The sequence below is a fragment of the Liolophura sinensis genome, chromosome 5, assembly GCF_032854445.1.
Source record: "Liolophura sinensis isolate JHLJ2023 chromosome 5, CUHK_Ljap_v2, whole genome shotgun sequence".
In the NCBI taxonomy this organism is placed as follows: Eukaryota; Metazoa; Mollusca; class Polyplacophora; order Chitonida; family Chitonidae; genus Liolophura; species Liolophura sinensis.
In genome coordinates this window covers 3,929,641-3,954,111 of record NC_088299.1, presented here as the reverse complement: position 1 = coordinate 3,954,111, position 24,471 = coordinate 3,929,641, and the positions used below count along the sequence as shown (strand labels likewise).

Below are 24,471 nucleotides of genomic sequence, written 5' to 3'. Positions count from 1 at the left end.
GCGTGACCATCAAGATCAGACAGTGACAGAAGGCAGTGGGCACTCCGCTGGTTTACACAGCAAGTGACAGACGGAAAGATAGCGCGGTTGTTTGCATTCCATCGAGCGTATCGCATGGAACATGTGCTACCATCTGACGGCGTCAAAAGCTATTTATTTACATTTCTCTATTGTGATGGTTCGTCACAAAGATGTGGGTTAATCATTTAGTTTGTGCATGCATGTGGTCAGTTTGCATGAGCGTGGTTCACACTATATCTTCAAAGACTAGTACAGACTGATTGTTATCATATCGATACTTGCAAAATAAATTGATCAACGTAGCCGAAACAAGGTTTGTGTCAGGATTTGGTCGAGACTCTTCTTACGATGTGGTAACAACGACAACGCACTGGTATCTTCGGGTCTACCTTGGTTGACCGCTCGCGGCTGTGCATGTAGCGATATGCCTAGAGGCAAGGATATCAAATGACAGCTGATAATACAGTAATATTTGGCTGGGAGGTAAATTGACCCGCTTTATTAACGGCTTGCCGGTAAGGTGATGATTCCACGTGTCGACATTGCTTCTTAACATGGATGGACAGTGTTGCTGACACCAGTTATTGGGATACAAATTTTCATTTGTATTTCGCTTCCATCAGTACCATGGGTCTGTATACGACCACATCCTGTTGCTGATTTCATTGCTGTGGATATAAACAAAAGTATCAATCCATGTATCTGCGATGCCGGTGAGTTTATTGTCGTGATATGTTTTTTTTATTTGCGGATCTTGTGGTTCGATACATTGCTGTGAGAATATTGTAGTTTTGTTCCATGTGCGGATAGTGTGGTTGACTTTCATCATGGATTTTGGGAGCTCCACTGCATGGCTCTTCCTCTGTGTTATAGTGATGGTCCTTGATGTCCTGTGTGTTGTTACGATATCTCACTACAGAAACCATTACCACGGCACGGACATCACCCTGCTACTTATCATCGTCCCCATGGCACTAAACGCCGTTTTCACCTTACCCATCCCAGCTGTAATCACCATCGGCAATTACCCATGGACACAAGAACTATGCTCATTGTATATCTGGATATTTTGTACTCTGCGTTTGACGCAGATTCTCGGTCTTCTCTGCCTTAGTTTACAATGGGCTTTCTTCATGCGAATCACCGGCGAGGCACAGAGTAAAATTTCTACGTTTGCCGCTCCTTGGATCATGGCAGGGGCTATGGTGCTTTCCGGGCTAGTGGGAATCCTACCTGTAGCAGGGGTTGCCAATGACTCTTACTTCAACGCCCGCGATAAAACCTGCGCTTTTTTACCGTACGAATGGGGTGTCGGCTTCTCGGTGTTCTTTGTCATCTTGGTCTGTGCCATGACGTGTGCCTCGACTGTGTGTCTCGCGGATGCCACCTTGCTATTAAGGCACATGAAAAAAGTGGCTGTGACTAAGTATCGAGCCGAAAGGTTTCACGTTCCGGTGTCAATATCGACCAAATACCGGCACGGCAAGAGGAATGTTCAGGATCGATACGGAGAGCTCATCTTTGCCTCCGATCTCTGCCGATTTGTGTTCGTATTCGTTATGTTTTCAACCATTGTCAACCATCTACCGTTTGCGGTAAGTATTCAGAGGCAGTTGAATTATACTTTTTTGTTCCTCGCCTGGCTAATTTGCTTGCAAAGTTTAAGAGCGAAATGTCGTCATCGGAAACAGATTTGCAAATATGAAAGTGAAAGTGTATCTGACCTTGACTGACTCACGTGTTGGCATGATGATCACTGACCAAACTACACACTGTACCTATTCTTGAGTACCGCGTAAAACACAAAACAAATAGATAACTACACATTGTACGCACTTATTTGCTATGGGTAATCAGCGCTCTTTGCATATTCCATAAATCAAATTTCGTGACAATTGAAAAAGCTAGATATTAACACCACAACTCATTTGCATTTTCAGTGTGTACATGTACCACATGTTTTTCTTTCTTTGGCCTAAATATTTGACACTAATTAGGTGTAGGAGATCCTTGCTTGTATTAAGCTCTAAATAGCCTCATTTGCCTACCGGACAGGAAAAAGTTCATTTTTTTCATTTTCTAGCCTGCTTGTGTCTCCTCTTAACGTATTGACAGCCACATTTACATAACTTGTTTTTTTTTTTATAACTGAACAAAAATTATAAGTACCACTTGATGGGACTTATACCTCTATGGTACACCACCGGCTGATATCTTGATCTTTTATCATGGTTTAGTCGTTTGCAGTGGTACGTTTAACAATATTTTGAGCAAAAACCGGAAAAAGTATTTTTAAGACATTTATATTGATCTGTGCTATGATGAAAGCCGACAAGATGTGTATGGCGTATACAACAGGAGGGTAAATGACCTCATAAATCACATACAAGGCTGAATTCAATATGAGCTGATCAGAGTATGGGACGATCTCATTATTGCTATCTAACGGTCAGTCTGGAATTATGTCTTATCGCTTTCATATCATTGACTGAGGTATTCTTGTGCACTTGATCAGTGATCTGCCAGCAAAATGAAAAGCCTGGTTAAAACGCACGTATATAAGACCGACAGCCGTTCACAATGAAGGACTTACTATATGTGTGATGCATGCAACCAACATAACACTGAGACTAAAGACTGTCTCTGCTTGTTGCTTGCACAATTAAAAAGCTATTTGCCGTTTTATATCCTACCTGTGTAAAACATCTGCTCCGTTAATAAATTTACGTTCCCTTACCACAATATGACGAGAGCTTTGCACACCTGATGTGAAGAATGCTCCTGTTACAATGTTTCAGGTTTTCACTACTATTATGTGGTCAGTAGAGAAGTATTTGAACAACGTCAACGTTTCGCGTTTGCACAAGTGTTGACCTTGCTATTGAAGCCACAAGACATGGTCGGTGAAAGGGCCTTCAATCAAGTATAAATGTCATTTTATTTTGAACTATTTAAGTCAATTGTACTGAATAGCGTGCCACGCGATATACTGCCTCCAGGTGCGATTTTCAGACGGATATTATTAGTGACTTGGTTACTCAGTGATAGGATAAGGAAATCTTTGGTGTCAGTAACGGGCATATGACTCACCGGTATCTAGGCAACTCGCATCAACGATGCGACCATTGTTTTGACAACTCAGCAAAGAGAGATAACCTAGTCAGCGGATACATATAACATCGGCTGCAGGATACCGGAATATACACGTCCCGCACATGACCGTTGCTGTCCCATGAAAATCACAGTATTTGGTCTCATTTGGGTATAAATGTATGTTTTGACTAAGCATATCTTGTAATCGTTAAGTTACATTAACTGTAATACAACACATGCAATGTGCATAGCTTATAAAGCTGTGTAATCTATTGTTTAAACATCACACCATTATTAACGCAACAAACGTTTCTCAACAAAATTTAAAATGTACAGTATTTAATAGTGGGCACTTAAACAGCAGTGAATGCGTTCAATATTTAGCAGACAGGACAAATTGAAGGCGCAGTGGGTATCATGATATCTGACATTCCCTTAGAGCCGAGACTAAATATAGAGAACCTTTAAATCGATGTTTTATTGTTGCTAATGGGGAGATCTTTTGCGGTGTATTGTATTACCAATCCAACAACATATCATTTTAGAACGTATACCTAAATTCTCACTGCCCCCTGTAGCACGGTTGGTAGAGCGTCCTCTTCGGGAGGCGGTATATCCTTTATCAATTCTGGGTCGAGTCACACCTTAAAAGAGGAAGTTGTAACTTCCTCGTTTGGCGTTCAGCATGTAGGGGATAGTGCAACGACTGGTTGACCGGTATCAGTGTAATGACTAGGGCGGAGCGGCTTACTTGTCTTCGGTAAGGCGTCTCGGTGAAGCAGCACTAGAAAAAAGAGCAGTGGAAATCCGTCCTGCAACAAGGAGGCATATGACTGAAAAATTGTTAAGTACGACGTTAAACCCCAAGCACTCACTCACTCACCTAAATTCTCATTCAGTCAGGGCATAACGAGAACGTGAGACTGTTTTATATTTCCGCGTGTTGATAAAACTTCGCGTATTGTTTTGTACGAATTGCAGTGTTCGCTGAGGAAGTAAAGATGTTTATAAATAAATTATTTCGTTAGAGGCCTGCAGGTGTGGATTCGACCGAATTTGAATTTACTATACCCATGTCGCAAAGCCGGATTCACGGTCTGGCAGCTGTGTTTTGGATATATATGTATTATCTCACGGTGATATCCTGGAGATGTGTGCACTGTATTGGCGGGACAATGTGGTCCTGACTTCACTTCATGAATCTCGTAGCCATTTGGTTAAGTCGGATACACTATCTCGCAGCGATATTGTGGAGCTGGATTCACCATCTCGCGGCGATATTGTGGCGCTGGATTTACCATCTCGCAGCGATATTGTATAGCTGGATTCACCATCTCGCCACGATCGTGTGGAGAAGATTGACGATCTCGCAGCGATATTGTGGCGTTGGGTTCACCATCTCGCGGCGATATTGTGGAGCTGGATTCACCATCTCACAGCGATATTCTAGAGCTGGATTCACGATCGCGAAGCGATATTGTGGAACTGGATTCACCATCTCGCAGCGATATTGTGGAACTGGATTCACCATTTCGCAGCAATGTTATGAGCTATAGATTCACTGTGTCGGAGCGATAGTATGGAGCTGGATTCACTCTCTCGCAGCGAAGTTATAGAAATGGATTCACAATCCCGCTGTGGTGCTGATGATTTACACAGCCCCCATAATTTACCTGAGTTCTCCTAACATTCTCGTCGTTTGATATTTCCACTGATCGATGAAAGTCAATCAATATTAGTCTACAATGGCTTTTGTGAAGACTGAGTCACATGCTCGCCTTTTTCAGCTTGTTTAGTACTGGCTGTTGGGTTGTTTTGTCGATGGATTGATTTTAACCATAACAACCGTTACATTAAATAGTTTTTTTATTTTACCCTGCCTGCTTACCTCAGCACAAGTATATTTGTGGGACTGTGTATGGTGATCGATTGGTTAATTACATCGATTAAATAGGTACATGATTTTGGTTTTAGAAGGGCATTTCAGGAAAATGAACACATCAGTTACAATCAAAGCATTAGAGCAAAGGGGAATAGGTCAAGTGGCGTAACATTCGGTCTGACATAACAATCTAATGCAGTTATAGGTTAGACAACGAAAACATTTGTGGGAATTCACGGCACCTAATGGTGTCTCCCCCACCACAAAGCTATCCAGAAGATAACACCCAACTGAGTTTTAAGTATTTCATGTTCACTGACTTTTGTCTTGCAGTAAATCCATGTCAATGGATCTGCGAGCTGAAACAGCGTTCACTGTTACAGTGATTGACAACCTTTAGTAATGAAACCAAAATTTTACAGCGATAGTCCAGCTCATAGTATAGACCATTGAAGGCTGTTTATTGGATTTATCCGACGGAGAGTAGGCACTAACCATTTCATCGGTGAGATAAGAAATAGTTCATTGCGTTACTGACGGTAATGAGTATCACTTACAGCGTGCAGTATATATTTTACAACCACTTTCAACATCTGAATAGATATCGAACATGATATGTTTGAAGGAAAGGAAAATGTAAATATCAAACAAATACCATTGAAAAGAATATGCATTTCATGTGCATGCCATAAAAATTCTAATATGTACCTCAAGTTGATAAATTATACATGAAGTCAGCGCCAAAATCCGCTGTTGGCGTCTCCGTTTTGCCTAAGAAGTAGTCCCGAAGTCTTCTGTGTTAGGAGGAGAATTGCCGTCGGAAACCGCCGTAGTGCAGTTCGTACATTTCCGGCAGAAAATGTACGTGACCTTCCAACCGCCGGTACTACGCGTTGCTTCGGTGATTTCCTCTTGACGATCGGGAAACCGGAATGTTGGACGTAGGTTCCGAGTTTAGACAAACAAGCCGGCGGTTTTAACGAATCTCACTGACTGAGAGGCAACACACCTTCAGCATAAATGACAGGGTAGATGGAGGACGCGATGAACTCTTTATGCCAGCTTTGCCGTTTTCAGGCTTTACGTGTATGGCGAGAAAAAATCGCAAAATTATACAGCAGGCATCACCAGATAGAAAAAAATGTGCACTTTTCAGCCTATAGTGTCATTTTTCAAATTTCCTTCTCCTTTGACATGTGTTCTATTTGGATGCATACACCGCCATTGCATTGCATTGCATAAGCTGCTCTTTCCGATTCAGTGCCCATGTAGAACTTTATCACTGTCACGTAAATGAAATATTTAAAGTCCTTTAAAGTCCCCACCTCAAATGTGTGGTGATGATACATTTGATTTCAGAAGTCTGCGGGGTACAGTTAAAATAATTTTAGATAGCACAACGTATGGTTTGAAGCAACATTTTGCAAATTAGTGCAAACGCATTGAGCGCCACTTTGGTATGGTTGCTTTTTCAAACAGCATTGTGCAAGAGATTGATGCAAGAGACTTATGCCTCACATTTAAGAGTATTTAAGATTAAATGTAAATTCGAAAAAAAAAATAATACTGATGACTGATCCACTGTTTCTGAAGCTTCTAAGGATAGAGAATCGTCTGCAGCAGATGTGCCCTACGTCTTTAGTTATGAAATAAATATAATTTACAAAGACAAATCAAAGAATTATACTATTAAGATGCTAATTAAAATGCTAATGTAAAACCTTAGTGAAAAGATGTAAAAATACTCTGTAGGTATTTATCCGCTGATATAGGTGGAAAAGTAAATTGAGAAAATATGAGCTTGTTACAATGACAAATGGAATACATTAAAGTGTCATTTTCAAGTGTCACGATGCAAACCAATATGCATGAAATATTAGTTTCTGATAAATATTTATATGTAATTTAAGGGGAAACAGTACTTATTGATATGGGAATGACATATGTGTTAACCTCTTGTTTAGTGTGTGTATATACACTTATTGTTGCCCTATACATGAACTTTACAATGTCCGGCAAAGCATCAGTGGGTTTGAAAAGGACCTTTGTCATATTTGGCCATATCTGTTCAACGTGAACGGTCAAGTGTTAACGTGCAAGCGGTTGTGGATTAAATTTCACATCGATAAATAAGTTATGTGTAGTATAGGTATCGGGGCAACGTATTGATGTTGATATGTGTACAATGCCCACCCCTCAACTGTGCAATATGACTATGCGGTCGACATCTGGCGAGGGTTCGGTCCACTGAAGATCGACTTGACCTGAAACAAGTTAGAACGGATAGACTGAACTATTCTTCTCTGTTCGTTTGTCAGCCGGGCATGCGTGCGTTTGTCAGCCCAAGTTAATGATTTTTTAAATACACTGTTTTTTGCTAAATAAAGATCTTTATAATGCGTATAGTCGATGATTCCCATAAAGCTGTGTTGCCTTCCAGGCTGGAGACCTACCCCTTTTTGTACTGCACTTCAATGGCGTCAGGCGGCACGTTATATGGATGCCGCAAGATCCCTCCTGAAAATCCCTTGATTTCATCAGCAAATGTCAAAACCGTGTATCGACTTTCACGTCCGTATTTTCACGTTCCGAAACACTAAGAAAACGAGTAGTAGCCTACATCTGGATGTGAGTTGTGGCTTGTTTGAAAGCTAAGGCGTGGCAGCGACTGATCTGTCCTGGTAAAGGTCCTTGAATACAGTATTCCGTTTTCTTCATCAGGTGACTGGTTAACGCGGTAGCAAAATAACTCTGGAACCTCTGGCCAGTGCGGTCGATGTGAGTTCAGGTCTAACTTATGCTGGATTCCTCTCCGATCGTACGCGTGCTCTAACACTATCTAACACTACCAACTTTCCTCCCACCATAATGCTTATAAATAAATAAAATACACGGCTGGCCAGAATACGTTGGCCTCAGTGCTATAACAAAACAAAAAGAGATGAAGATATGAATCTAATTGTCTTTTGTCAAATTGGATTTAGTGGACATGACTCTAACTTCCACAACCTTCAACAATCATTGGCTGTCACTTTTGTTTAGGACAATGCGTTTGGAAATGTCTTATAGCATGAACATAACTATTTAGGTGAAAATTTGTTCATTTCTATTGCCAAGTGTTCTTAAATGTTTTGAACACGCAGCATGTACAGCAATCTGAGAGCATACAGTTTTACATACTGCATATCTTGTACACTGAAGAGTATTTGTTACAAGGCTAAAGTCTAACTTAGACAAAAGTTTTTATCCTTTCCTAAAAATGTCTGTGGCATGTACAGGAGGTAAACATACATGTTTGGATTTTCTTCCTAATTACGGTGGACATTGCATAAAATCTTTACATTTATTGCATTACTAGCGGCCATATTATTCGATCACATTCTGTAGAGTAGCCAACAAAGGCATATAATTACGGTTAATCACAACCTAATTAGTAATTTTAAGTATAATCGTGGCCATCACCTGTCCGCGAACACAAGAGTCTTGGAGTGAGTGGAATAAGTCGACAGATGGTGAAGTGATGTGTCAAATACCTCATTAATTATCTACCTGCCGTTCGTTCTATATGTGTATAGGGAATTAACGTGTTCGCACACAAATTCTTGGTATGTTTCGAGTCTCGTGAGATACTGCTTTCCGAAAACAGGTCGCCACGATTTTCGTGCAGTATTATACTCTGCCAGCTGGCATCCTTCTCATCTTCTGTCTTACTTGGCTGAGCTTCACGTGAATGTTTTTAAATTTCGTCTGGCTGCAAAATGCCTTTGTATGAAACCTTCATCGAGGACATGTCGCGACACGGACGTAAATTCACTTAATGGATATTACATCTCGTCTCACACCCAAAGGCTTCAGTATCAAGCTGTCTAATAGTTGAATAGGTTGCTATTTAAGATTCGACTGATGTTATATCTCGAATACCGGAAAAGGCTTTATGGTAACTAAATGTAACTTTTAACTTACATTGCTATATAGGCGTATAACTTATATTATGTCCTGTCAAGCTAAAAGGCTAATAATGTCAAACTGCCCGTTGTATATATGCTGCTAAAAGGTGTATTTTCTCTTGACTGATATTATATTTCGTCTCGCTACAAAATGCTTTTGTATCAAACTGTCCTTTCAGAATAGGTTGGTATAAGTGCGCAAATGTAAATTCAGTTGACTGATTATGTATCTCGTCTCGGTGGAAAGGCTCTGTGTTAAATGTGATGAGAACACAGCAATTTGAGTAGTTCTAGACCAGTGACGTCTAACAAATTGCAAATAACACCACTGCATTTTATTTTACTTAATTCTGCTTAAATCTTGGTGGTAGGGGACGTGTAATTTGCCTATACTTCAGCATTTACACGAATAGTTAGAATAAAACCCTGCGTTAAATTGACAAGAGGCCATATTTCGCATATTTCACCATCTGCCAATTGTCACATATTCGTCGCTGCTCTGGGTTTACTCTCTATGCTACATGTCTTTATTCCACCCTGGTATCAAACTGTCCTTTTAGAATAGGTTGCTATACAGGCGTGTGATAATTTTGACTCATATATGGGCTCAAAGACTTATATATGGGAAAACGCCAAAAAAATTCATCAACCTCTATGATTAGCATTTTCAGTGTGTGTCAGTATACATTTTGCATGTCGTCTGATTGGAGAGCTTTTAGTATCAGTCTGTCCTTTGAAATGTTGCCCCTTTTAAATTGCTTTAGGCATAGCCTTGAGTGAACAGAAATCGATATGCAGTTAGATTTTACCCTGCTTTCTCTTATTTCTTTTAATGTGTAATGTAACAAATTGCTTGGCATTTGCACCTGATATTTCGTAAAAGTGATCAACTGTTTTGAACTTGGTTTAACCCTAACTTAACGCACTACACAGATGGTTGAAAATGCTGACTTGCCGTGACGATCCGTGAAGGTGCGAGTTCGAATCCAGCTCTCGCTGTCACTATAAGTTAAAAGCTGTGCGGCTCCGATGAAAGTCATTTTTTACTGCCGTCATATAAGTGAACAGTTCTTGCTCACGACGTAACAAACCAATGAAGCAAATAAACAATCATAGATGTTCTACAAACACGCTGTTGTCTCTCTTTTGGCTCCTATGGAAATTATGAAAAAATATAAAGAACACACAACGACTGAGGCCAAAAGGTGTCTGTAGGCATATGTTGGGAGAGTTTGCAGTGTCCTGTCTCCTGGTGTCATGTGCTACAGTATGGCAGCACTTAGTCGATTTGTCACAAACCGTGGCCACACATGAAGAAGATGTCGAATCTAGAATTTTCTAATCTGAGATGCCATACATTTGTGGAAATGCATCACCCCTACCGGTGAAATGTATTATCACATATACAGACAAAATGAAAGTAAAATGGCAAAGTGAAACTCATAAATCCAACATTTTGATTGGTGCAGGAGCAAATACGTATACGTTAGGTTAACAGTTTCACAATTGTGAAAAATGCTTAACACATGACAAAATGCTCAGAAAATATTGTAATTTAATACTCCCTTGTACAAATTAACAAGGTTAACTGAGTTGTGTTCCACATTCAAATCCTGAAAGTTTTTAATATGTTACATCTTGCAAGTAACCTTGTATGCGATGAAATATTTCAAGATGTTAGCACTGTACCTGTACAGCATTTGACGTGTTGGACCATTTTAACTCTTACAAATATTGACATTTTAACCTTTGCATTTAAGAATGAACACTTTGTGTTCCCTAATTTCAATAGTATCATTTAACTATACTGCGGTGTGTAAAATTAAATTTCATGATTTAACTGTCAGGAATATGCTATGTTTTGTAGTTTGTGTACACCACAAAATGACTGTTCGAATCCATGGTATATATTTACTTTTGTTTTATTCTTCCAATCACTTTTTAATTAGTGCAAATAAAATAAATCAATAATTGAATGCTTTTGTCCTCAAATTTGAAGAGTATCCGGTGTGCTGAATCGTTGAAATACATTTGTATTATTAATTAATGCATATAAATAATTAAGTTCATAATGTTTTAACAACGTTTGTTTTCTAATTTGTAGATCATCCAGTGTGTCCAGCTCGTGTTTACTCCAGACCGTGACGTCATTGAGACAATTACCCTCTGGTTGGTTCTGGCTGATTGTTTGCTGCTACCTCACACACTGTGGCTTCTCAGTAAAAGGTACAGACACGGCCTCATCTACTTCTGGAAGGTTCACATCCTGAGAAACACCACTGCAGAAGAAGGTAAAGACCCCGGGGGAAAGAAAGCTGTTCTTAGTATGACGGCAATATGGTCCTAAATTTTTATGATAACATATTATATTGCAATCCAAACGGACTGAAAGCGTATTGGATGGATTTGTGGATTGGGGGGGGGGGGGAGGATTTATGAGTGAAGTACCTGAAAGTTTAATGGTTTCCTCAATCAATGTACATCATAACTTCCTGGCTACCTTGATACTAGTGAAATTCTTGAGTATGATATAAACTTTCAGTAAAATACACAAATACATCCATGAAATGAGTATCGTCTATCTAGTAAGGTCATGCAAATCATCTCTACGTGATGGCTTGCCATGGAAGAGTGTGGTTATGTGACATGTTGGGCTATACACTGAGAATAAAGAATGACATGATGCAATACAAGGGTGATACGCTTGTAAAATGTGTTGTTTTAAATGATATTTTAAAGTTTAACGCTATGTACGGTTAATGCAAACGGGCAGATTTTGCAAAACCGGCTTTCATTTATCTTATTGAAATTTGATTTAAAAGCCAATGTTTTTACCCCAGGAGTTAAATTTGGAATTCTTTTCAGGTCATATGTTAAGGTAAACCTATCACAGTTTGAACTTTTTGAGCTATAAACTTTGCAACATACTGAAGATTCGTGACATATATATGTTACACAGTAAGGTCACACCCAAGGAAATTTCCTTATAGAATTTCTACTGCCTTCAACAGTATTTAAATGTGGCACAAAACCATTTGGCGTTAAGTCTAACTAAAGAGAAACTCTTCAAATCTACTCTTGTAGCGAAATAAACAGCCGTATGTTGGTCTTAAGTTGTGCTACGAACAAAGAACCACTTCCACGTAAGGAAAGCTTGTTCATTGTATTCACAAACATACAATTTAGAAAAAGTGCAAACGCACTGAATAAAACTTAATTGTGATATCTTTAGGCTTGCTTGGCCGAGAGGTTAGGACGCCAGCGCGGCGCAATGACCCAGAAGCCTCCCAAAAATACGGTCGTTGTGAGTTCAAGTCCAGATCATGCTGGTTTCCTCCCCGGCCATGCGTGGGATGGTCTGACAGCAAACCTTCAGGTGGTCGTGGGTTTCCCCCGGGCTGTGTCCTGTTTCGTCCTACCATAATGCTGACCGGAGTCGTATAAGTGAAATATTCTTGATTACGGCGTACAATACCAATTAGATAAATAAGTAAATAAAATTGTGAGATCTTCCGATTATTCGTCAACAATTGACACATAAATTGAAGATATACGAAGTTTTAGCACATTTTCTCTAAAACATGTGTTGGAGAATGTCTTTAATTAGTGTTGTGTTTCTTTCAGATCCAATGGCGTGCATGTTGCAGTTTTATGGCAAAACAGGTGGAGGGGAAAATGGGTCATTGAGGGCGATCAGTAATTACCAGAATCCGACCTTAGAGCGCCTGCCACGAGCTGGCCTAGCGGGCTTCACAGATAAAACGGGTGATAATGGATACCCTGCTTCAAGAGGTGTGGAGGAGCTAAGTCCTCTCGACCGAAACCACGATAGCGCTAGCGTCAGCGTCCATGCCTCCCGCGATGTCGCGGCCTCAGTCGTGACAGGTCCTCTAAAGATCCGTGAGTCGCAGCCAGGAGAGGTATCTGTTCGTGTTCACGCTGTAAACTCTGATAGCTCCAGCCTCCAAAGTCCAGTCAAGCGTTTCATGAGTAATCCTGACCTGGTGGAACGATCGTCTAGTCGTTCACGTCAGGAATGGAAGGAACAGATGAGACGGAAACACCTGCCGGCCATTTTCGTTAACGATGCGTTTGAAAAAGAGGACAGCAGTAACGCTGTCCAGAACTCTTCTCCACCGGTCAGCATCGATCCACAGCCGGTCGAGAAGTCACACAAGAAAGAAGGCAGTAACAGCTCGCTTTACTACTTCTGCGGGGAATATCACCCAGACAATCTTACGTCGAGCTTTAGTAAGCCACCGACAGAGAGCGAAAGTGACGGAATGAGTTATCAGTACGACACGGTTGATATTTCTATAGTCCTCGACGACACGTCGTCACAGACAGGAGCGAAAATCACGGAAAGCAAACCTTTCGGAAGTGTCTCTAGTGGAGCGAAACCGCCAAAAAAGCCAGTCAGGAAGCAACAGTCGATGGGGAAAATAGGCCAAAACTCGGCCAAAACTGAAAATTCCAGCATCATAAGTGATAGTTCTGTGGTAATAACGCCAAACATTCCTATGGGGCGTCCTGTGTGGCCGGATGATCCTGAAACGTTTGAAATATCGGAACCATTTAGAGACGCCAAGACGTTTCCTAGCGCCACGAGTTCACAGAGAAGTAATTCACCCTCAATTCACTTTGATGAAGAAGTGGACAAAGGATTTGAGGAAGCATTAGCCATTGGCTACGCGTCCGTTTCCGCTTTAGACAGCGTGCCGTATTTCCAGTCGATTTCCGAGGAGCCCGGCGGGTCCCTAGGTTTACCAGATGATAACAATCCGTTCTCTGAAGACAACCTAGATGATACGCGCAGCGAGGGATCGTTTGTCACGCAGGCCGTTGTATCCAAACACAGACATAGACATTATTCCAGTGAGAGCGAGAACCCGTTTGACAAAGTGCCTATAAATTCAAGTAAGCCAAAGACTAACATCAAGAACAACCATCAGAGTGGCAATGGTGACTCAGGAACTGGTACCTGGGCGGATTATTCCAACGGATTTATTGACGCAGAAATTCGAGAGGACGATGAAGCGTTTACCTACAAGACCAGGGATCCTAACTCGTCATCATTACCTTGGCCCGACGACAAAGTGTCTAACAGCCACGATCGCATGTCCTTTGACTCGGATTTTTCCGAGGATCGCTTCGACGAACCGACCACTCAAAATGGTAAAGTGTCCATTATAACCAAAGATTACAAAGAAATCCATGATCAGACTAGCGGCGATCTAAATTCTGGCGCCAAAACGTCACAGACGTTAAAATATGACGCCGCTTACTTTTAGTATTGGATAATAATGTATTATACGGTGGTGTATGTGTAGATTTATTATGAGTTTGGCAGCAAAAGTGATGAAAACAGGAGCGTGTTTAAGAGTAATTTATCAGAATGGTTGATGATTTTCATCCAAACCGCGTATGGATGAAAAATGCACTGATTATCGTATTTAATAAAGTGCAAAATGTTTAAGTTCATAGAGGCAAATCTTTTTTGACGTGTGCGTATTCAGACTCCAAATATTGTTGCTTATTATTTCATTTCTAGTTATTATCGAATATTTATTTATTCAATCTTTTGAGTGGTGTTTTAAGGCCATATTGAAGAATACTTCATTTACTTCACGGCGCACAGCATTCACGAATATTAGCATCTATTGCCACGCGCCGGTTCAGTTTGCAGGTCGGTCTCACTGCAAGGTACTTCCTCTCGTTAGCACTGGGGCTTGTTTAATAAGACCACGTTAGGTTGAAGTCAAGAGCCTTAAATTTGCATTGCGGATGGTCGTGGGTTTCCCCTGAGCTCTGCTTGGTTTCCACTCACCATAATGCTGGCCGCCGTGGTATAAGTAAAATATTCTTGAGTAGAGCGTAAAACACAATGCACGGACTTCGAGAAAATTTTACTACCACAACATGGAAACTGCGGTCAAAATTTCATCGATTTCATACATAAGTGTAAGGGTTTAATTTCCATTAAATTCAGCTAAATCCCGAAATTGGTCCGTGAAATGGGTGCCTGGCCCTCAGTATTTATCCCCCTGGACCCAGGACACCCAACAGACTTATTCTTAGCAAGAACTTAATATTAAGTTAATAGGGCTCCCTAAGTTTTGTGCATTGCTCGGCCGTGTGTCATATACATTTGCGATAGATTTTGGTACTCATCAAAATCTGGTTCTCATTATTGCCAGATAGAACATGAATGCTTATTGTTCATTTTCCTTGTAAAATGGCTAACAGAGTGTTGTCCCTTTGTTAGAACTCAAAATGCACTTTTGTGCGTTTGTCCGTTGCGGTTTGCACATTAGGATTGCTTTGTAGCTCTTTCATTGCTCTAACTGGACGATTTCATCTTACATATATAATGAATTCTGATGACCCTTTAGCAATACATCATATCTTGTAACATATTTTGTCTGTGTACGCCGCCAAATATGGAGGTACCGATCATTAACCCTAAGCTCAAGCTTAATACCTGAACCCGAACGTAACGATAATGGAAAATTAGCGAATTAAGAATTAGTATCTTCGTGAGGTCAAATAATGGGTAATAACGGGTAATAATGGTCCAGGTACTGGACAATGCACTTTTCCACACTCCCTCCCAGTTTTGCGAATGGCCCGAACGATAGCTCACCTATTAACAGCTTGGAAACCGACCATCGGCAGTATCTGTGTCACAGGATCCTCAGCAGTAACGTTTCACCTTCGTTGAATTTTTCAATCTCGAAAGCTGTGCTTGTGTGTTTATCAGGCCACATTGCCTCAGCGCTATGTTATACTAGCACGTACATATATTGTGTTCAACTAGTCCCTCTTCCCTGATAGCCTAACACTCATTTGCAGGAGTGGAGGGAGGGGGATCTCCGTGGCCGGGTTGGTTAGCACGCCAGCGCGGTGCAATGACCCAGGAGCTTCTCACCAGTGCGGACCCTGTAAGTTCGTGGAAAGGTCTGCAAGCATCCTGTGGATGGTAGTGATTTTCCTGTTATATGGCAGGCATGCGACTTATAAAGTTCCACTCACTCACTGAAGGAATGTAAGACCACGAAAGAACATAATAAGATTGAACAGTGGTAGCCTGCTTCAGCTAAACTTTTTTTTTTTTTTACAAAGGTGAACTGATAAACAGATCCCCATTTTCTGAATGTAATTGTACGATATGCTGTTAGCCGAAGTAAATAAAGTTGAGTTGGAAGAATACTGTATACAATCTGTACAGATTTACAATATCATATTTAAACTTTTTTAACCCCCGTTCTATTACCTCACTTTATTAAGTACTAAAAGGATGCAATTATAGGAATTGACCTCTTTATTCTATTGGACTAAATGGTTTTAATACACGCATATAACCACTGGACCAATGCGGACAAAAATGCGTCAGAAACCATGAAATATTGTGGTGGTTGTGGAGTCCGCTGAACTCCCAAATAATATCTTTTTTAGATTTCTAAATAAATGATTGCGTGAACCAACACGATACTTCGTTATTTTGGTTCACGTAATCATATTTTTATTATGAATTATGTGAATTCCCACAGGAAAACGGGTCCAAAAAGGAATTTTGCCTTTTGGTAAAACAAAAAGTTCAATCACTTCAATTTTTCATGGACCTCCGTGGCCGATGGCGTTGGCACGCCAGCACGGCGCAGTCACCCAAGGGCCTCTCACCAATACGATCGCAGTGAGTTCATGTCCAACTCGTGCTGGCTTCCTCTCTGTTCGTACGTGGGAAGGGCAGCAACCTGCGGCTGGTCGTGGGCTCCTTTGGGCTCTGCCCGGTTTCCTTCCCCTGTAATGCTGTCCGCCGTCGTATGAGTGAAATATTCCTGAGTATAAATAAATAAAATCAATTTTTCACACACGTGTTCTTCAGTAATTGTCCTTCAGATTCAAGTAAGATTTACTTGTTTGAAAGGAGTCCTTTCTTATTACGGTATACTTAGTATCTTTGACAAGTGTGGTTAAAACCTGAAAACAGCATTTTATATTCTACTCATAAACTAAAGAAAACTTTTTCTTGAATTAGCAAGCAAATAGTAGGGTAACTAAACACAGATGGCTTTGAACACCGTAATAAATAAAGAGGCAAGTGTAGTATTTCTTCGATGTACTGTTTATAAACGGCATTTTTTCTTATACCAATAACAATATTTATCCCAAACCACAAAGTGATATTATTGCATGTCCACTGGGATATGGCGGGTGTAGTGCATATGGATGGCTCGTTCTTTCCAATCAACTTGGCTTTTTAATTTCCAGTGTTACGACCCAAACTGCCTGTATTATAAAGAGATGGCTTGTTCGAAATACACGACAGTTTAGCCGCACAAAAAATTAACCAAAACCAGCAGACTTTATTTTACAACAATTTATTAGGTTTAACAAGAACAGATAATAACACTTATACAAATACTAAAGTACTTAAGTTTAACAAGAAAGGATAGCAGTATCTATACAAATACTAAAGTACTTACGGTGTCAAGTCCAAACGGACGCATATATCCCACAATATATACCACACAGGCATAAATACTCAGAGGCAAATTCACAAGAGGGAAAATCCACAGTGTAACTGAGTGTATGACGAAATATGCACAAAATTCCACAGACAGGGTCCGTGTACTAATAAGCACTGTGTACACAAGAGCACAAATTAAATATACAAGTTCAGACTGAACAAGTGCTCGGTGGAGATAGGATATAACAAATCCAGAGGCTATAAAGACACCAAAATTCAGCACAAAAGGCCTACTAAAGTAATTCACAGCGAAAGCATCCAAAACTCTCAATAATTCTCCTTTCTCCTTTTGACCTGCTTTCATAGGTCTTATATAGCCTAGTGGAATTGTCTAGAATAAGAAAATTCCTGAACACTTGATGTAAACAAACAGGCATCGAACTGAGCGTATTCTGGAACATTCTAAGGCAGAGGCAGACAGCAGGCCCTGAACTTAGCATATGTAAACAGTGGCAAGCTAAATTTAGAAGCTGACGGCAGTCGTACACATAACACCAGTGATTATTTATTTATTTGATTGCTGTTTTACGCCGTACTCAAGACTCTTTCACTCAGGTTTTATTTATGTCACCATGCAAGTTTTATGGTGGGTGGAAAGTACGTGACCATTCCAACAATTGGTCTAGCATGAGTGAGAATTAAGATATAAATAGAAATGAAAATCAATGTATGATTAGTATATAAATAGTAAAGAAAGCTGGAAAGACATAAGATAAAAGCAGTCAACGTTTGCAGTCATTCGATATCCGAGGAATGACGTTCCATTTATGTCATATACTCATGGCCCGTGAATAATTTGCATTCGACCTCTTGCACAAAGTGATCGTTTGTGTAGGCTAAGTTGATTGTAACTACCATGGCAACTTGTTTTCAACATATGTCGCCATGGGGGTTGCAGTTGATTTAGTTTAAGGTCATTTTGTGCAAGTGGCTTATAAACAGTTATGTCTGTCAAGCTTTGATAGCAACCATTCACTAACGCACTCTTTTGATGTAGTTAACATACAGGCCTTTACGCCATCAGCCCCCGGGTTAAGCAGAATTATATGCGTGTTTCAAAGCGATTAATTTTCGTTTCGTTAAAACAAAAAGAATTGCCAAAATGTAATCGTATCAGGCAAGAATTTTCCTATAACCAGAAACTCAGGGACTGTGAACTCATTTACACAAAGAGGAAAAACAAGGCCGGTAACCCCGATTTACATCCCCGTGTTTTCAAAGTACCTTCCCTTTAAATAGGAAATGTTTTCAATATTTTTATGACATTGCTCGTGCGCATGGCCGGGTTATTGTAAACGGACGCACGTAGTTAGTATCGGGGAGGAAAGGTTAATATATCATTCTCATCTGATTAACCAATATCTTTAAAAATGTTATTTTTTCATCTGGTCGTTTCGGGAACTTTTACAGGGTCTCATGTCAAGGCACCATGTAACGGATATGTGAGTAAACTCTTTCTATGAGATAAGACAATTTACCGCTTTTGGATGATGGGCTTAGATCACCAGAGTAAGAGTGGTACTTTAGGAATGGTTTCGATAATTGTTTTACCGGTTAATGAACTGAACTGTGATTTACGCACTTCGCTTACTAATTAGTGTTTGCCAAGATATGTTGACTATTTTGGCTTTGAACAGTTCTGTACATGTCCTTGAATTACAAGGTCAAATGAACGGCACATGGGTCTCTAAGGAGGCAGTGTCTGGACGTGGCACATGTGATCTCCACGTGACTTATTTTACTCCGCAGACAACCTTGAATCAAGTCTTGTTTTTGCAACCGCAGTTATCGTCGCCAGGCAGATGAACATGTGCAACTTCATCGTCCTTGATGTTTTTCCTGCTCGGTGTTCTGTGAAGAAAGCATTCGTTTGATTAATGACTAATATCATAGATTCGCGTAAAAAACAGTTACTGATACGCAAAAACAATCTCCCTTTCATCATACTCTACACTCACTCCACGTAGGCTATCATAGAGAAGTATACTGAAACAAGTGTAGAAAAAGACTGTCTGGTTTTGGATTGGAGAGATCCATCCTTTCTTTGTTATTTTGATTTGTGTGAAGTAACCATGGCATATTCGCTAAAGGCATTCCAGGCAGTTGATCGAACTAGTCAAAAAGAATTTTTTGGGTTACACTTTAACCAAAACATCAGCGGCATCAGCTGTTCAATATTCATTTTAGAAAACTGAGGTCTCTTTAACGTAGAAGCAGCAAGCATGATTTTATGACGGTTTAACATATTTACATTAGCTACTTGAGTACCCTCGCTGAAGCAGTGTACACACATACAGTAGTAAAGGAATGAAGTTGAACGGTAAAGATAGTCAGATTTGAACTGACATATTGAGAGATGATACTTTTGACCAGGAGGTGCAAATTAATATGCGCCAAAATTTATATGAAATTGATCTTTCCAAAAAGTAAGTATGTTTAACCTTTAGGTGAAAAAGTGCTTCAACCTCATAACCCAGAAGGTACTTATGTAAACGTTACACACCCTGATAATATGCCGTTATGGTCATTATAGTTTGGTCGTCGTCATATGACTGAAAAATTGTTGAGTACGACGTTAAACCCCAAGCACTCACTCACTCACTCATTATAGTTTGGCAATTGGGCTTTGGAATTGATCGTGTTAAGACTGTAAACGTGCCGTGATGCTTGCTTGCTTGATTGATTGATTGACCCCTTTTTATATAACACAGTTATCAACATTTTTTAACTGTATGTAGGAAACCTAAATGCCCGGACTAAACCACTGATCTGTAACTCTCTTGACAAATCTCTTGACTTAAAACTGCAGTAAAGACATCCATAGCTGGATTTGATCTCGCGACCTGATTAGTCGAGCAGGTCTTAGTCAGTCAGCGCTTTAGGCTTATAAGCTAGTAAGGCAGCGACACCCAACTCAGTGAAGCAGATGACGACAGACTTGAGTCAAAGTGAGGTTAGAACAAATGAAAAAAGTAGTCGGTAGCTCACATAAACCTTAGCCCTGTGCCATTTAGCAGTCTTTGTACGTGTTCAGTGGATAGCGCTGGAAACGGTAATAAACAGACCGCGTGCGTGACCTAATCAGCCAAGATCCACGCTGTTTCTCAGCAGTGGGGGTCATAATTTCTTGTGCTGACACCGATATTTGGCAGGATCATTACCCCACTGCCCTTTACTCTATGTGAAAACTGAGCCCTCGTAGGACACTCCACTCGGTTTAAAGTTATATACCAATCTTCCAATCTCAAATTAAAACTCTGACCATGACGCTGTCATTATGTGTGAGCTCCCAAAATTATGCGTTTGGGTATAGTCTCGACATAAGGCCATGTAGAGTTTTTTTGGGGGGTTGCACGAACGCATCGATTTTCCTTACTATTCCTTACTTCAAGTCTCAAAATATATACTCCGTAAACTTTCACCTGGTACCATTCCGTACCACCACATTCAGCTGGCACTTTTTTCTACATCTTATCATAAATCATCCTAGCAAGACCAGTATATATTTTAAGCTGTCGCTACTGGAAGTCATAGCATTCAATGTAACACTGCATGATCAAAAAGTTTTCATTTCTCTCCAATACAGACAAAAATTCTGATATATTTTAACTAGTTACAAAATAAGAGTGCAGAAATGTATAGTATATCGACAACATATAATGGCTGTGTGGCAGTATTATCCAATTAATACCTCAGCACTAGACAGTTCGGAGGCAAATCTTGGACATAATCGCAAGAGTTGCGCATGTGTAACCTTCTGATACTATGTTAATGTTGTTGTGTGAAGGGCAGTATCTCTGGGCCTCCGTATTCCAAACATTACACCACCATGAGGTTCTTTGCTAACAGACACAGATCTTGGGGTAATGTGGCAGGAAAACAAATTTCATAAATGTTACGTCAAAAAGTTTCCTTGTTTGGGCTTGTTTTGGTCATCAGTGATAAAATACTTCTAACGTAACATTAGTGGCAACATATAGTTGGAAAACAGGATAAATGCCTTGGAGACAAAATTATAAGAGCTGTTCACAATGGGTTCATGAATGCAACGTGGCTTGATTTGGGGACATATACCTGCTTTGAAGATATGGAATAATGGAAATGACATGTGCGGCAACAAATTAACATTAAAAATAACACTTGCCAAAACAAACCCCCGAAGTAGTAAGGAACATTGGAGATTATGTCGGTTATATGCTGAAAACATTCATATGTGGTACAAAAAATTGCACTGTGTTGATCATGTCGCCGCCATCCGCTTGTAGGGTTGAGTTTGGAAGGGTTTACATTGGCAGAAACTTGTGTATCTCTGCCGTAAATTTGTTTTATGTGATTCCAAGGAAATTCAGGTCGATGACTGCGTAACGACGCGATATGATAGAATAAGCAGAGTGAAAACGAATCATGCCGGATTAGATCGAATCAAATTACACTCGAGAAATAATGCATCAAAGAGCTTTATTGTTGCATTCCGAAATTGTGAGGCCAATAGGAATTAACGATTCTTCACATGCGCAATGCGCATGTTATCTCAGCATGCTTTCTTTTTTTCAAAAATCTTATAACCCAAACCTTTAGGTAATTTCTTTTACTAGTACTAGTCTATCCACTTGTAAAGAAAGACAATCCTGCTTTCTGGTCAATTGCGACAGTATAGCATACATTACCTCGCAGTAAATAAGCATAAACGTCAGTACACTGGCGTAAAAGTAGTATTTCAGAACATGATATGAGTGCGTCTGTGTCTTTTAGACATCGCAGATAGAAAAACTGTATTTCTTCGATTTCCAGGCTTTCATGACAAGCTTATATCTTTTTACATCAAATGTTGAGCTTAAGAATGTATCAGGTATCGGAAAGTAGTGTTGATTTAAACAACAGCTTTGTAGTTATTGACATTCTGCTATCAATTTGAATGCCTAAAACACGCCCTCCTTCACCCTCACATTTTGACCTTAGATTTATGATCACTTGATCATCACGCCTAACTAGCATCGTTAAACTGACAAAAAAGGGAAAAAAACTGACATAGCCAATACCAGTTAGTTACAAAAATGTCAGATATAAAAAAAAAATAAAAGTAAAAAAGCCAAAGGAACATACGAGTCAGCAACTAAGAAGCCCGGAGAGAAAAGGGCAGGTGTAACAAACTGTTCTATTATATTTAGAATATGTTTGTGGCATTTATTACCTGTTAATAGTTTTTCCAAGGTTACATAATATCGTGCTAAAATATTACACTTCTTAAAGTGTCACCGACAAGGCTTGATTTGTGAGGAAACAGAGAACTTTAACCGAGCATTAAACAGCCCCTAAACTTCTTTGCAAGAAGTTAAGGGACAGTCCTTTTTCCACAGGTCTCACACTTTCTTTTACGGTTTGCTCTGAACAATTTCCTGTCTTGCATCTGACATTTTCTGCGTGAAAGGGCTTTATAAGCAGCTAGATCCAAGGGTATAAATATTGAGATATGCTCACGTGCTTGTGTGCCTCGAGACACATCCTTGTGTGTCATTTGTATAATGTGCTCGTCAATACTGGCCCCATTCTGGCGCCTCTAAGCACAAAACGTTTCGAAACACAAACACCAACACTTAACATCAATTCCCTACCCCTCATACCCCCCTTGTATCTGCAAATATATTTCTAGTATTATCACTTTTCCCAGCGCACATTCCATTTTGCACCATATCCTTATCTACTGTTTTAACATTCACACCTTATACACAGAGCTGAGCCTATTACGCGAACACAGCCACATGTAGCTAATACTTGACGTCAACTATCATACACTTCCATTCAACTAACCAATGATCAGTTAGATGCACAACGCCTTCTTTTCCGCCACTAACCAATTTGTCTTTGTTATTGCCAGTCTGAGAACTGAAGTGCCATAGACACCAGAGATGCCAACAAACCCAACAATTCCCCCACAACGCTGTTAGCCTGTATCATCGTGGGCCGCTGACGTTCTGGAAAGCCCGGCTGGAAATAGATATATTGATTACAGCTCCTCTCTGTAATAAAGCTTTGTACCGTGTGAAAAACGAAACGTGAGAAAAGGACAGAGATTAAAACAACAAAGATTATTTAACACAGTATATTCTGGTGTCAGTCATTTTTTGAACCAATCAAGCAAACACGATATACTGGGACAGTGGTAAGATACCAATATCCGGAAATCGAATCATAAAGTGTTTTTCTGCGCCTCAGTATAATTTAGATCTGCTCTCGTTCTGTACGTGCATCAAGGTGAATAATTAAAAAAATAACTTTTAACTGAAAGTCGTAGGATACACAGCGACCTCATTGGTCTCCCACCAATGCGGTCGCTGTGAGTTCATATCCAGCTCATGCTATCTTCCTCTCCGTCCGTATGTGGTCTGTCAGCGCTTTGCACGGTTTCCCCCGTGCTCTGCCCGGTTTCCTCCCACCATAATGCTGGCCGCCCTTGTATACGTAAAACATTCTTGAGTACGGCGTAAAACACCAATCAGATAAATAAATAAATAAATAAATATATCCCAATAGGCCAAGTTATATGCAGAAGCCCTTTCTTACCTGTTCCAAACGTTTCCAATAGGTTACATGATGAAATAATATGTTGCTAAAGTGTCACCGATAAGGCCTGATTTGTGAGACAATATAGAGCTCTACCCGAGCATTAAACAGCTCCTAAGCTAACTAGGAAGCACCGATCCCTTTTCCAAAGGCCTCACATTTATTTTTAAACGGATTGTCCCTGAGTAATTTCCTACCTTGCGTCTGACATTATCTGCTTGAAAGCGCTTCATATCAGGGGCTCACAGCTAGATACCCGGATGTTAAATGCTGAAAAGTGGGTATGCGCCTGGTCATTTTTATGGGACATCCTCTCAACCTCAAGGCAAAGAAAAAAGTCTATTCGTCAAAACACATATTCGTATACTAGCCGTGAATTTTGATGATTTTCCGTCACTAACCAATTTGTCTTTATTATTGCCAGTCTGAAAACTGAA

General features: G+C 40.1%; 2 protein-coding genes across 2 annotated transcripts; both read left to right on the top strand.

Moving 5' to 3' along the window:
- Positions 1–281: 281 nt before the first annotated feature.
- LOC135465972 (uncharacterized) lies at positions 282–11,290 on the top strand. The gene is made up of 2 exons (XM_064743355.1): positions 282–1,616; positions 11,048–11,290. Exons 1-2 carry the CDS (start codon positions 849–851, stop codon positions 11,288–11,290), a joined length of 1,011 nt encoding a protein of 336 aa, XP_064599425.1. The 5' UTR covers positions 282–848.
- Positions 11,291–12,572: 1,282 nt separating this feature from the next.
- Positions 12,573–23,406, top strand: LOC135465875 (uncharacterized). Its single transcript, XM_064743242.1, has 3 exons — positions 12,573–14,118; positions 18,884–18,915; positions 23,349–23,406. Exons 1-3 carry the CDS (start codon positions 12,573–12,575, stop codon positions 23,358–23,360), a joined length of 1,590 nt encoding a protein of 529 aa, XP_064599312.1. The 3' UTR covers positions 23,361–23,406.
- Positions 23,407–24,471: the final 1,065 nt, after the last annotated feature.